The following is a 13,454-nucleotide window of genomic DNA, read 5'->3' as shown; positions in this document are numbered from 1 at the left end:
CAATTTGAATCTGATGACATGTTTGCAGGCATGTTTGCATTTATATGCTCGGGCACTCTACATGATATCATCAATTGTATTGGTGTGAAATTAATACAAGCTACTTTATTTTATTAAAAAGCTATATTTAAAATAACAAAAAAATTACCATTATTTTCCTGTGTATATCCGTTCGCGGTCAGATTTTGCTCTGCAAAAATCCATGATAGCTGTTATCTTGCCCATGCTGGCAAATAATCTTGGCCATCCGACATTAATTATATAAATAATTTTAATCATGGCCATTCAAAACTAGAAAGTCTACTATATGCATAGTAAAGCAATCAACGACAATCATTTTGGGCGGAACTAATATAAACACAGATATCGGATACCAGTTGTGTCTAAAGTGAATGTCAACTGTTGGGCCAAAAGATTGGATCTGTACAATAAGACTTGCAGTGTGAACACAGCCCTTGAGACACCCTTCCTTGACCAGGAACATTTTAAAAATCCCCTAAAGCAATGATAACTATACATTTTTATCAATTGACAAAATCTTTCCATCATTTCTGGGTGAGGGTGCTTTTCTGTTCGGGCAATGCTCTGGATTTCCACTCAGAGATATTGAAAGGTCAATGTGACTTATTCATAGATTGTACTAAAAGAGTGGAAATCGATTAAAAAAGCATAGCTCATATGTACTAGTAAAACAAAATGTTGAGGCACAGGATGAAAATATTTGTGCATGCTGGGAGCTGTTTTATTATAAAGCTTGAGAAACTTTAAGCATTAAACAAACAAATGAATGAATGAATACATGAATACATATACACTGAACATAATTTTGTTCAGTGTATGATGGATGGATGGATAGGAATGCAGATGACTCTTTACTAACACTTAAATAGAAACCAGCCCTGCCATCTAATGCAACCCACAAAGGTGGGTGGGTTTTTCCTTAGAGTTTAATGAGGTGTTAACATCCATTATCAATTGATTATCATGCGATGGAGATGATATATAGGTGACCTCCAGGGTACCCTGTTTACTCATGGTTTTATTAATGATTCAATTAGCCATGTTTTATCAAGCAGAACAAATGTCAGTAATTTGAAAGAAGAGGGAAGTCCAGGCTTTGCACCAGACTTTCTGTCTTGCCCATATGACTAAGGCTGATTATGTAATATTAGCAATTATCGAAGTTCTTGATTAAGCTTCAGAGTAGAGTGAGCATTGTTAATTAATGTATATTAGACCATTTAATATAGTTTAGAAAGTCTAAATTGGTTTAAGAAAAAAGTTAAAAAGTCCTCATGTCCTGCTGAAAATAAAGAAGGTGGTATCTGTATTTTAGAACATAGTAACTAGACCATGAATAAATCAGCTACCATATTAAAAAAAAAATCCTTTTTCCCACCATCAGTTAGTATGTGTCAGGGTTTTACAGAGGATGCAGACAAGATGGTAAGGTTAATAGTTTATTTTCAGGGAGTGTGGAGATGCAGACAGATGGTGAGTAACAGAAACACAGAATAACAGTGGATGCTTAGCTGGTTGGTAATGTCCTTGTCTTTCTTTCTCTTTGCAGATGATGTCGGGCTGAAGGCAGAACAGGATGGCAGGCAGGACGGATTGGAGAGGATGAAATGACAGGTAGGAATCCAGGTAAGTGTTCGGAAGTCTGTGGGTCATGTGAACATCGACGAGACCAGACAAGGAGTGAAGGGAGAGTGCTGAATATAAAGGGTGGTTAATGAGGGAGTGCAGGTGATGATGATTGGTGATTGGGTGAGTGAGTGCAGGTGTGCGCCATGGAGGATTCTGGGGAATGAAGTGCACACACAGATGAAGGCTGAAGAACGTGACCGTGACATTACTCCCCCCTCCCGTAAGGCGCGTCCCGCGCCGAAGAAGGCAGCATACGGGAGGGGGGGTGGGCACCCTGGAGTCCGTGACGGGAAGGTGGAGCAGGTTCAGGAGTACGGACTCCAGGATGGTGGCAGGACAGACAGAGGAGGTGATCAGGACGGTGCAGGCTGAGCAGGGAACCAAGGTGAAGCAGACTGATCAGGGGACCATGGTGATACAGGCTGAGCAGGGGACCATGGCGGTAAGGACCTTTCTGGTGGCCATGGCGGTGCGGACCCTTCGGGTGGCCATGGCGGAGAGGACTCTTCGGGTGGCCATGGCGGTGAGGACCCTTCGGGTGGCCATGGCGGAGAAGAACCTTCGGGTGGCCATGGCGGAGAAGACCCTTCGGGTGGCCACGGCGGTGAGGACCCTTCAGGTGGCCATGGCGGAGACGACTGATAGCCCCCCCCCCAAAATTCCTTTGGGGAAATATCAGGCTTTAACACTGGACTGGAAGAGGCAGGGGGCGAAAGCGGCTCTGGGCTGGACAGGACCAGTGATGAAGGCGGCTCTGGACTGGACAGGACCAGCGGCGAAGAGGACTCTGAGCTGGACAAGACCAGCGGCGAAGAGGGCTTGGAGCTGGACTGGTCCAGCGGCGAGGAGGGCTCTGAGCTGGACAGGACCAGCGGCGAGGAGGGCTCTGAGCTGGGCGGAACCAGCGGCGAAGAGGGCTGTGAGCTGGGCGGAACCAGCGGCGAAGAGGGCTCTGAGCTGGGCAGCGATGAGGGCTCTGAGCTGGGCAGTGATGAGGGCTCGGTGCTGGGCAGCGATGAGGGCTCGGTGCTGGGCAGCGATGAGGGCTCGGTGCTGGGCAGCGATGAGGGCTCGGTGCTGGGCAGCGATGAGGGCTCGGTGCTGGGCAGCGATGAGGGCTCGGTGCTGGGCAGCGATGAGGGCTCGGTGCTGGGCAGCGATGAGGGCTCTGTGCTGGGCAGCGATGAGGGCTCTGTGCTGGGCAGCGATGAGGGCTCTGTGCTGGGCAGCGATGAGGGCTCTGTGCTGGGCAGCGATGAGGGCTCTGTGCTGGGCAGCGATGAGGGCTCTGTGCTGGGCAGGACCAGCTGTGAGGAGGGCGTTGAGCTGGACTGGACCAGCTGTGAGGAGGGCGTTGAGCTGGACAGGACCAGCTGTGAGGAGGGCGTTGAGCTGGACAGGACCCGCTGTGAGGAGGGCGTTGAGCTGGACAGGACCCGCGGTGAAGAGGGCGTTGAGCTGGACAGGACCCGCGGTGAAGAGGGCGTTGAGCTGGACAGGACCAGCTGTGAAGAGGGTGTTGAGCTGAATGGGACCAACAGTGAAGGCCCTGTGCAGGGCAGGACCAGCGGTGAAGGCTCGGTGCTGGGCAGGACCAGCGGTGAAGAGGGCTCTGTACTGGACGGAACCAGCGGTGAAGGGGGCTCAGTGCTGGACGGGACCAGCGGTGAAGAGGGCTCTGTGCTGGACGGGACCAGCGGTGAAGAGGGCTCTGTGCTGGACGGGACCAGCGGTGAAGAGGGCTCTGTGCTGGACGGGACCAGCGGTGAAGGCTCTGTGCTAGGCTCTGTGCTGGACGGGACCAGCGGTGAAAAGGGCTCTGTGCTGGACGGGACCAGCGGTGAAGAGGGCTCTGTGCTGGACGGGACCAGCGGTGAAAAGGGCTCTGTGCTGGACGGGACCAGCGGTGAAGAGGGCTCTGTGCTGGACGGGACCAGCGGCGAAGAAGGCTCTGTGCTGGACGGGACCAGCGATGAGGGCTTTGAGCTGGACGGGACCAGCGATGAGGGCTTTGAGCTGGACGGGACCAGCGATGAGGGCTTTGAGCTGGACGGGACCAGCGATGAGGGCTTTGAGCTGGACGGGACCAGCGATGAGGGCTTTGAGCTGGACGGGACCAGCGATGAGGGCTTTGAGCTGGACGGGACCAGCGATGAGGGCTTTGAGCTGGACGGGACCAGCGATGAGGGCTTTGTGCTGGACGGGACCAGCGATGAGGGCTTTGAAAACTCTGGCTCTGGCTCGGGGAGAACGACGCTCACTGGCTCTGGCGGGCAGGCGACTGGCTCTGGCTCTGGCGGGCAGGCGACTGGCTCTGGCGGGCAGGCGACTGGCTCTGGCTCTGGCGGGCAGGCGACTGGCTCTGGCTCTGGCGGGCAGGCGACTGGCTCTGGCTCTGGCTCTGGCGGGCAGGCGACTGGCTCTGGCTCTGGCGGGCAGGCGACTGGCTCTGGCGGGCAGGCGACTGGCTCTGGCTCTGGCGGGCAGGCGACGCTGACAGTCACAGGCGCGGCGGGCATGACGCTCATAGACTCAGGGGCGGCGGGCACGACGCCTACTGCCTTGGTCTCGGCAGCTCTGGCGTGAAGTGCGGGCTCGGCTGGACTGGCGTGAAGTGCAGGCTCGGCTGGACTGGCGTCAAATGCAGGCTCGCTAGTGCTGGTGACTGAATTCCGGATGATGATGATGGGTGGCGTGGTGAAGATGGCTGGAGATGGTGGTTGAGTGGCGATGTCCTCAACCTCACCTACGGTGAACCTTGAGCCACTCAACCACAACACATGATCTAGATACTGGGCAAATGAGCCTGGGATTGCCTCCGCTGGAGCTTGCTGGTACAGATGGTTATCCAGTCCGCCCCAAAATACTGTTTTTAGGACATCATCTGTCCAGCTTACCCCAACAGAAAGCTCCAGAAAGCCGGCGACATATTCCTCGATTGAGCAGCCATCTTGAAAACAATGAATCAGACGATCAGCTGGGGTTAGGGTGAAGTGAGCAACTTCCATGCTTCGTGTGGTCTGGTCTTCTGTCAGGGTTTTACAGAGGATGCAGACAAGATGGTAAGGTTAATAGTTTATTTTCAGGGAGTGTGGAGATGCAGACAGATGGTGAGTAACAGAAACACAGAATAACAGTGGATGCTTAGCTGGTTGGTAATGTCCTTGTCTTTCTTTCTCTTTGCAGATGATGTCGGGCTGAAGGCAGAACAGGATGGCAGGCAGGACGGATTGGAGAGGATGAAATGACAGGTAGGAATCCAGGTAAGTGTTCGGAAGTCTGTGGGTCATGTGAACATCGACGAGACCAGACAAGGAGTGAAGGGAGAGTGCTGAATATAAAGGGTGGTTAATGAGGGAGTGCAGGTGATGATGATTGGTGATTGGGTGAGTGAGTGCAGGTGTGCGCCATGGAGGATTCTGGGGAATGAAGTGCACACACAGATGAAGGCTGAAGAACGTGACCGTGACAGTATGGTGTGATTGCTCTAGTAGGGCTCTTGAACAAGATGTTCTACCAGCTTTGCCAGGCCCCAGTTTTGCCTAAACCAGCTTAGACCAGCTAGAAACCAGCTACCATGTCCCAAAACAGCTAACACTTCAAGCTAAATTTAACTGGATTTTCTAGTTGAATGTGAAAAGATTGTTGAATAAGGACATGCATAACAAAGTGAACCTTAACTTTTACAGATTCTTCCACATGTATGATGTCAGAATGGATCACATGGTCAGCATGCAGTGTGTCATGTGGTGCAGGTGTGCGCTCTAGGGAGCGTTATGTAAAACAGTTTCCTGATGATGGCTTTCCTTGCACCCTTCCCACTGAAGAGACAGAGCCATGCACTGTCAATGAGGACTGCTGTGAGTATTATTTATCTGTTGACACACAAGCCAGATTCATTTAAATATGTTACACATTACAGATGTTTAGTTTAGCTATAATTCTCAAAGGTCCTGACAAATCCTGTAAATATCTAACAACTTCATAAAACAATGCACTACAACCAATCTAGTGAAGTCTAAAATACTGTGTCTGAAAGGAGTTTTCTGTTAACATTCTTATTCATCTGGCTGTTGCATTCAACCATGGAATAATGATCCAATTGTTGTCGTCTTTGCTTTATGTGTGCAGCCATTTTTAAACCATCCTGAGTTATAAGGGACATGTGACTAAGCATAAAGGCCATTCCTTTATGAGAACACCCTGCTTCTGGCAGAGGGGAACATTTTTTATTTTATTATAAAGAAAAAAAGAAAAAAAGTTTCTGGTAAAACACCTACAATAATAACCTTAATTAAACCCTAGATTTACCTGTATGACGATGTAGCATTTTTGGGCCTAACTGTCTGAAACTAACAAGCCAACCCAAAAGTTGTTTTGAGCAGAAAAAGGGTTGATAAAAGCTCTTCTCCTACTGACACATTCTCCACTCCAATAGTATGTATTGTATATGTTTCTACTGGCGTAGTTCCAAGCAGTTGCCTGGTTACTGAATGGGGTGAATGGGATATATGCAGTGCCACCTGTGGGCTTGGCATGAAAAGACGGGAACGGATGGTGAAAATGCCCCCATCTGACGGCTCCATTTGTGGGGCTGAGGTGGTAGAAGCAGAGAAGTGTATGATGCCAGAATGCCGTAAGTGCAAATACTCACATGCATGCCCACATGAATATATGCACACCCCTGTCAACCCAGTTTAGCATATTCACACACATTCACAGGAACATTAACAGATTTCCATGCATGAATGGGAATGTTTATGTGGACATGAATTAATATATTCATATACAGTACGCGGCCAAATTAACATGTCCACAATTGCATACTGTATACACACACATGCATACCTACATATTCACACAAAATGCGAGTAGTGAAAACATGTACCCCCACTTTTTAAATATACAAATACATAACTCACAAAATTACACTTCTTTACACATAATATATTAATACACATAGCATGCATGAATGTGAATATTAATATAACATACATAAACTCTTACGTTACAATATTCACACACATATTCACATGTATGCCAACATAAGCATATTCACATAGAATATACCTACATTAACATATTCTCACAAATGCATGCCCACATTATCATATTTATACAGAATAAAAACCCTCATGCCTACAGTCCTCAGTGTTATGATGCTGTATTTTTTTGTGTGTGTATAGATACTATCCCGTGTTTACTGTCTCCGTGGTCAGACTGGAGTGACTGCAGTGTGACCTGTGGTAAAGGCTCACGGACACGTCAGCGCATCCTCAAATCACCTGCAGAGTTGGGAGAATGCAGTGAGGAGCTGGAACAGATGGAGAAATGCATGCTGCCAGAGTGTCGTGAGTAATACTATTTCTCTATCAAACACACACACACACACACGCAAAACAGAAACAGTGTGTTAATAAGCTTATTGCAGGATAAATGCTTGGGATGTATATATTTTTAAAACTAAAGAAAGACAAAGGAGAGTTGAGAATGAACATAACAGAGATTCCAATCCAATCTGCTTAAAGACATCAATATCAAGGACATATGACATATTGTCTAGTAATTGCAACTCTGCCTTGTCAGGACTGAAGGGTGTCTGGGAGAAGGACATTGGTCAAACCATTGAAGAGAATGACTTGGATGTTGTATGTGATAATGTGTACACTAAATGTACCTTCCTAGGGATCCATGAGCTTAATTTATTGCTCTGTCTAATAAGTTCTGCTAGGGGTTCAATGACTAGAGCAAAGAGTAAAGGTGAAAGGAAGCAGCACTTCCTTGTGCCTTTCCTTATGGGGAACGGAGTTGAAGTGAGACCATTGGCAACCACGGTGGCTTTAGGATTAGAGTAAAGCAACTTAATTTGAAAAAATTATCCACTAGGTTAAAATTTTCAAGAGTAACTATAGGGCCCTTTCATACCTACCTTGTTTGGTCCGGATTTTCTGACTTTTCAGTTTGATCCGAATCAAAATTACAGGTGTGAAACCTCCCCCAGACCACGGTCCGGACCAAACAGACGAAATTTGGTCTGGCGAAAATAGGTAGTCTCGGTCTGGATCAAACTGAACAAAGGTTTGGTTCGTTTCTAGTGTGAAAGCATTTTCTGTATGGTTCAGACTTTCGGACCATTTACAGGAAGTTCCGGTGGTTCCCGCGTAGCCTAAACAACTGAAGAAGAATATTTATGTGCAGATCTGTCAGTCCTGCCCACAGCATTTCTTCCAGTGCACACACATACACACACATACACACACACACACACTGTCTGTGACAGGAATCCGTTCACCATCCGTTCCCGTCTTTTCTGTCAGTCCTGCCCACAGCGTTTCTTCCAGTGCACACACATACACACACACACAATAAAAGTATAGTGGCAACAATATATGTCTGTTCATTCATTCTTGTCAAAGTTACCCGCCGAATTGACAACATGCTGACGTCAGACGCACGTCCGTTTACAAACCAATCAATGTCAAGATGCAGCCCACATAGATGATGACGACAGGACGCAAGTACCGCATGTAAAGTTCTTTAGTGCGCTCGCATAATTGCAGTGTGAAACCAAACCAAACCTAACCAAATGTATACAATGTATCAAAACATGACCTTTGGTTCGGACCTTGGTGCAGACTTTCAGGTGTAAAAACGCCTAGAAAGTCCTACTCAACTCTGTCAAAAGCTTTTTCAGCATTAAGTGAGAGAACAAGTGGAGGGTGGCTTTTATTTTGAACTTCTTCCATTCAAGAATTATGGAGGACACTGTGCTCTTGGGAATCTTAATTTCAGCAGAAATTGACCTCAGAAATTTACCTCATAGCTATTTTTTTGCTCTGATATGCATTTTTTTTAGCTTTTATACTTTATACAGACAGGTGTGTGGTGCCTTTCCAAATCATGTCTAACCAACTGAATTTGCCACAGGTGGACTCCAGTCAAAGTGAGTTAAATTTCAAGTGTCATGCAAAGGGTCCAAATACTCATGTCAATATGTGACCCGTACTGGAAAAATGAGTCAGAATGCGCATGGGCTAATTACAAGCTATAAGCAAAACAAGTGAAAAACGTTTTGGACAATTTTTAGGTGTTCATAAAAATGTTAAATCATTAAGCCCTCATCTAGCAATCCCGATGCTCTAAATAGTAATTAAACATCTAGAATGGTCTTTATGTGTATGTTTTTTTTTTTTTTTTTTTTTTTTTTTTTTTTTTTTGAGAGGTGTACCTTCCTGTTACATGTCAGATTGTTTCTGGACTTCCTTCTGTGTTCATTGTATTCAGTTTTCTGCCTCTCCATGATCACCATCCTCATTAGTTAATTTAGTTCAGCTGTGTCTTGTTAATTATCTCATTAGGTTTACACCTGTATACCCAGTGTTTCTCCCTCTGTCTTTGTCGGTTCTCCAGGGCTGGACTGGGACAAAAAATCGGCCCGGGCATTTTTGCCCAGACCGGCCCACTATATGATCATAAACACCACCCATCTTTGCACGCCCTTAATTAAATGCATACCAACTCCTATTCATTAAAACCACTAATGCCATGTAATGAGCGAGTATAGGAACGAGTGAGAGTTAACAGATGAAATAAGTAAAAATTTGATATTTATTAAAACAGTTGAACTATACTCCACACAGTGGTGAATCCTAAAACAAGCTATAAGCAGCTCTGGCATAGCAATACAAGTGTTTCTTACAGGATTTTTGTTAAAACTATGGTGGTGTGACTTCGTTCCTTCTAGGGGGGTTCGGGGGCATGCCCCCCCGTGAGAAAATTTTGTGCATTTTAATGTTAAATTCATCAATCTGGTGCACTTTGAGAGTTCAAAATTAAAAGCTCCAACCCATATTCAGTGTGCAAATTAAACAAAGAAAAATTCTAACCTCTTTTAGTTACAGTGTCTATTTACATTACACTTAGGCCTATTACATAATAATAGTTATAATATTAATCCAATGACAGTAATAGCCATATTTTGTAAAACAAATGCACTAAAAAATAAAGGAAACTTTCATAATTAGTGTTGTACCAATTTCTATACTTGAAAGAGATAAGCACATTATCTTTTATTTTGACGCAAACTGCATCAAGCTTTTATTTTGGCGGAAAACATGGTTTACAAACGCCTCTTATTAAATTTCTAGTGAATTGCGGTAATCGTCAACTATGCAGATGTGGAAATAATCTACACTCATGACATGGCCTAAGTGTTTTGAAAGTAGTTCTGCTTACCGCGGACTCTACACTCTCTCATCTCTCTCCTGATCCTCCGTCCTCACTATCATCATCTGCCGCTGGAGCTGATGAAGGTCAGAAAACATATATTTTGACACAGTTTACAGTGTCTGCTTTAAGGGCCTGGTTCTATTTTTTCACGCTATTTATCTGCACATTCCTCGCGTTTCTTCTCCATCTATTTTGACAGATACACACTGACACTGCTGCACGCTCGCTCAGTCGTTTAAAGTTGTGATTTGGCCAGCCCAGTGTCAATCAAGAAAAGAGCCAATGGGCCGCTGATCTACGTGTTTTATGGGCTGGTCTGTCAGAAAAAAAAACTAACACTGACTTTGACCAATGCATTACACCGGCACAAACCCAGTGCCGCCAATTAAGCAAAACAAAACAAAACGAATGGCCCGCCGATGTACAAATTTTATGGGCCGTAAAAAAAAAAAAAAAAAGTATGAGTATGAGATATATCGGCCCAAAAAGCACGTCGGCCCACCGGGCAAATGCCCGGTATGCCCAATGGCCAGTCCAGCCATGCGGTTCTCGTTAATGTTTGGTTGTGCTTCTCCTGCATTTTGTCCGTGTTCCAGTGGTTTTTGATGAATAAAGTCTTCCTTCTAGGTCGTGAGCATTTCTGAGCACCACCACCGTTACACTTCCTAAATCTTTTTAAATTATGTTTTATTAACAAAGTTCGGGAGGATAACGTTCAGATAATTAACACACGTGGAGATTAGGGATGGGACGGTATGAAAATTTTATATCACGATTATAGTGACCAAAATTATCGCGATTATCAATATCATCACGGTTTTGTTAAAACGAGATGAAAGTGTTCAAAAAGAGTTGATGATCACACATTTCAACAAGTTTTATATTTGAAAATCAACAAATAAAACAAGCACCTCTATGCACTTTTTAAAGCAAGATTCTATTATGTGGCATTTCCTTCCTTATAATGACGGTCGTCAATAGCAACGCATTATAACACAGCGCACATCCATTGTAACGGCCACCTAGTGTTAAGTAGTGTTCATGACATGAATGTTGATGTGCCTTTAAGATAACTTCTATGGCGTACGTTATTGTATGCATGCTGTTTTTATGTGAGCGCACACGCACAGTGAGAGTGAGATTGCTCGCGCAAAGAGGAAAATGACCGCTCTACTGCTGATCGTTGTTTTATTATAATGCGCAAATCTTTGATTTGTAGCGTGTTTTAGAGTGTTTTCTTTTCCCTTTTAGCATTTGCTCTTCGACATATATGTGAAGAGTGTGCTTAACTGAGAGAAAACATCTATAAAAGTCTCGTGGAACTACCAGTTCATTTGCAATGTCTTGTATTCTTCATCTGGGCAGACTTCAAACTCTTTGACAGACATTACACCATGTATCGTAACACACGCGCGCTCTTGTTTCATTCAAATACAACTTGCCGTCTTGCGTCTCCGTTTTTAATTGTATTGAAAATTAAATCAGAGTTAATTTATTTTTTACAGAGTTTGATAATATTGTTGTGATCATCTTTTCTGAACGATTGTTTTATACGCTAGCTGTACATAATGGATTTATAAACAGGTAATATTTAAAACATTAATCTCAATTCAATGTCCCCGTAATTATGTGGTAAAAAAAAATCGGTGTAATAAGTGTATAATGAATATAAATTATTATCCCTTAAATGTCACTCTTAATAGTCTTGTTCCCTTTCAGTCGCTCACGTTCGACGTAACGTCGACGTGACGACGTAATTGGGATCACTTCAGAGAGCCCTATCAACTTCGAGTATCTACAGAACAAGCCAATGAACGTTGGCATGCGTGAACGCGTCACGCGCCCCCGCCCCGCCGCGCGGGTATAAACAGTAAGCGGGCGCACGCACACATTGTCTTTCACTTCAGAGCCGAGCTTTCGTTTGACTTCTGAACCTACAGACTGCTTACTGAGAACGAGAAGACTCTCATTCGTGTTGGTGTGACGGCGCGATCAGCGGTGGCCGCGAGCATTGCAGCTCTCAACTGCTGTTTTCACAGCACTGCTGTTTGTGTATTGTGTGTGTGTGTCGGTATCGGTGGGCGTTTCCCCTGTGTGTTATTCACACCACGGCTACCCCTGGGTGACTCAGCACTGAGAGAGAGTTTCTATTTTTTTGTTTTCACTAAAAGAGCAACACAAGCGTGACCCTGAGTCTTTTTCAAGATGTCATTCCGCTTGTGCGTTTCTGGATGCCGTCGTTCCCTGGCGCCAGCAGATGGCCACAGTAGTTGCCTCTCGTGTTTGGGCATTCAACACGCTGAGGCAGCTTTTGTGGATAGTTCATGTTCCCATTGCGGGAATATGACTATCTCAGCGCTTAGATCGAGACTCGCTTACCTCAAGGGAGGTGCAGTCCCCTCGCCTATGCCCCGATCTAGTGTTTATTCTGCCCCGCAGAATAGACCTACTTCGGCGCATGACCAGGGTGATCTGAGGATTACCGTGAGGGCTTCCCCGTCGAGTCAGCCTCCGCGGGCCCCTCACGCCTCACAAGCGCTGTTGCCATTGGGGCCCCTTAGCGATCGTCTTGGTCCTTCTCCGGAACGACCAACCGTTTCCTTTGGGGCTCCAGCTGATGATCAGATGTCGATCGCAGCATCGGACAGGGAGGTTCAGTCCTCTGGAGATGACGACTCGGCTGCGTTACCCCCTTCGGGGCGTGTAGCGTTGTCCCAGAATGGACGGCTATGCTTTCCCGGGCTGCCGAGAAGGTTGGGCTTGCGTGGAACCCTCCACCACGTCCCGAACCTTCTCGGTTGGACGATTGGTTTCTCGGGGCGGGCCGTGCTGGTTCTCAGTGCGCGGCCTCGGTACCTTTCTTTCCGGAAGTGCATGAGGAGCTCTCTAGGATGTGGAAGGCACCGTATAGTGCCCGAAGCCGTTCTAGTGGCTCCTCCCCCCTCGCCACCCTCGACGGCGGGGCAGCTAAGGGGTATGTGGATATCCCCCCTGTGGAGCGGGCCGTCGCGATGCAGCTGTGTCCGGCGTCCGCTTCCTCTTGGCGGGGTAATCTACGCCTCCCGTCCAAGGCCTGTAAGTTTTCGTCCGGTCTAACGGCGAGGGCTTACAAGGCCTGTGGACAGGCTGCTTCCGCCCTCCATGCCATGGCGCTCTTGCAGGTCCACCAGGCCCAGGCGCTCATGGACATGAACGAGGGTGGTTCTGACCCAGAGCTCCTCCGGGAGCTCCGTGTGGCAGCCGACCTCGCCCTCCGGGCGACGAAGGAAACCGCACGTTCAGTTGGTCAGGCGATGTCCACCTTGGTGGTCCAGGAGCGCCACCTTTGGCTCAACCTGGCGGATATGAGGGACACCGATAAATATCGGTTCCTGGATGCCCCTCTTTCCCAGGTTGGATTGTTCGGCGACGCGGTCGAGAGCTTCGCCCAGCAGTTCTCGGCCGCACAGAAGCAGACGGAGGCCATCCGACACATCCTGCCCCGGCGGACCGCTGCTGCTTCCACCCGTCCGCCGGCCGCAGATCCTCCGTCTACTCGTCGCCGAGGTCGGCCTTCTGTGGCGTCCTCTGCTCCC

General features: G+C 47.0%; 1 protein-coding gene across 1 annotated transcript in view; it reads left to right on the top strand.

Annotated features, from left to right (window-relative positions):
* The window catches only part of spon1a (spondin 1a), a gene marked incomplete at both ends in the record, with an annotated part of 422,542 nt that overhangs the window by 376,814 nt on the left and 32,274 nt on the right, over positions 1–13,454 (top strand). The window contains 3 exons of the mRNA XM_081371883.1: positions 5,340–5,510; positions 6,119–6,286; positions 6,837–7,001. Of these exons, the coding sequence (XP_081228009.1) occupies positions 5,340–5,510; positions 6,119–6,286; positions 6,837–7,001 (504 nt within the window). The remainder of the gene's footprint in view (positions 1–5,339; positions 5,511–6,118; positions 6,287–6,836; positions 7,002–13,454) is intronic.

Source organism: Scardinius erythrophthalmus (assembly GCF_964197995.2).
Source record: "Scardinius erythrophthalmus genome assembly, chromosome: 8".
Taxonomy (NCBI): Eukaryota; Metazoa; Chordata; class Actinopteri; order Cypriniformes; family Leuciscidae; genus Scardinius; species Scardinius erythrophthalmus.
This window is presented reverse-complemented; position numbering and strand designations above follow the sequence as displayed.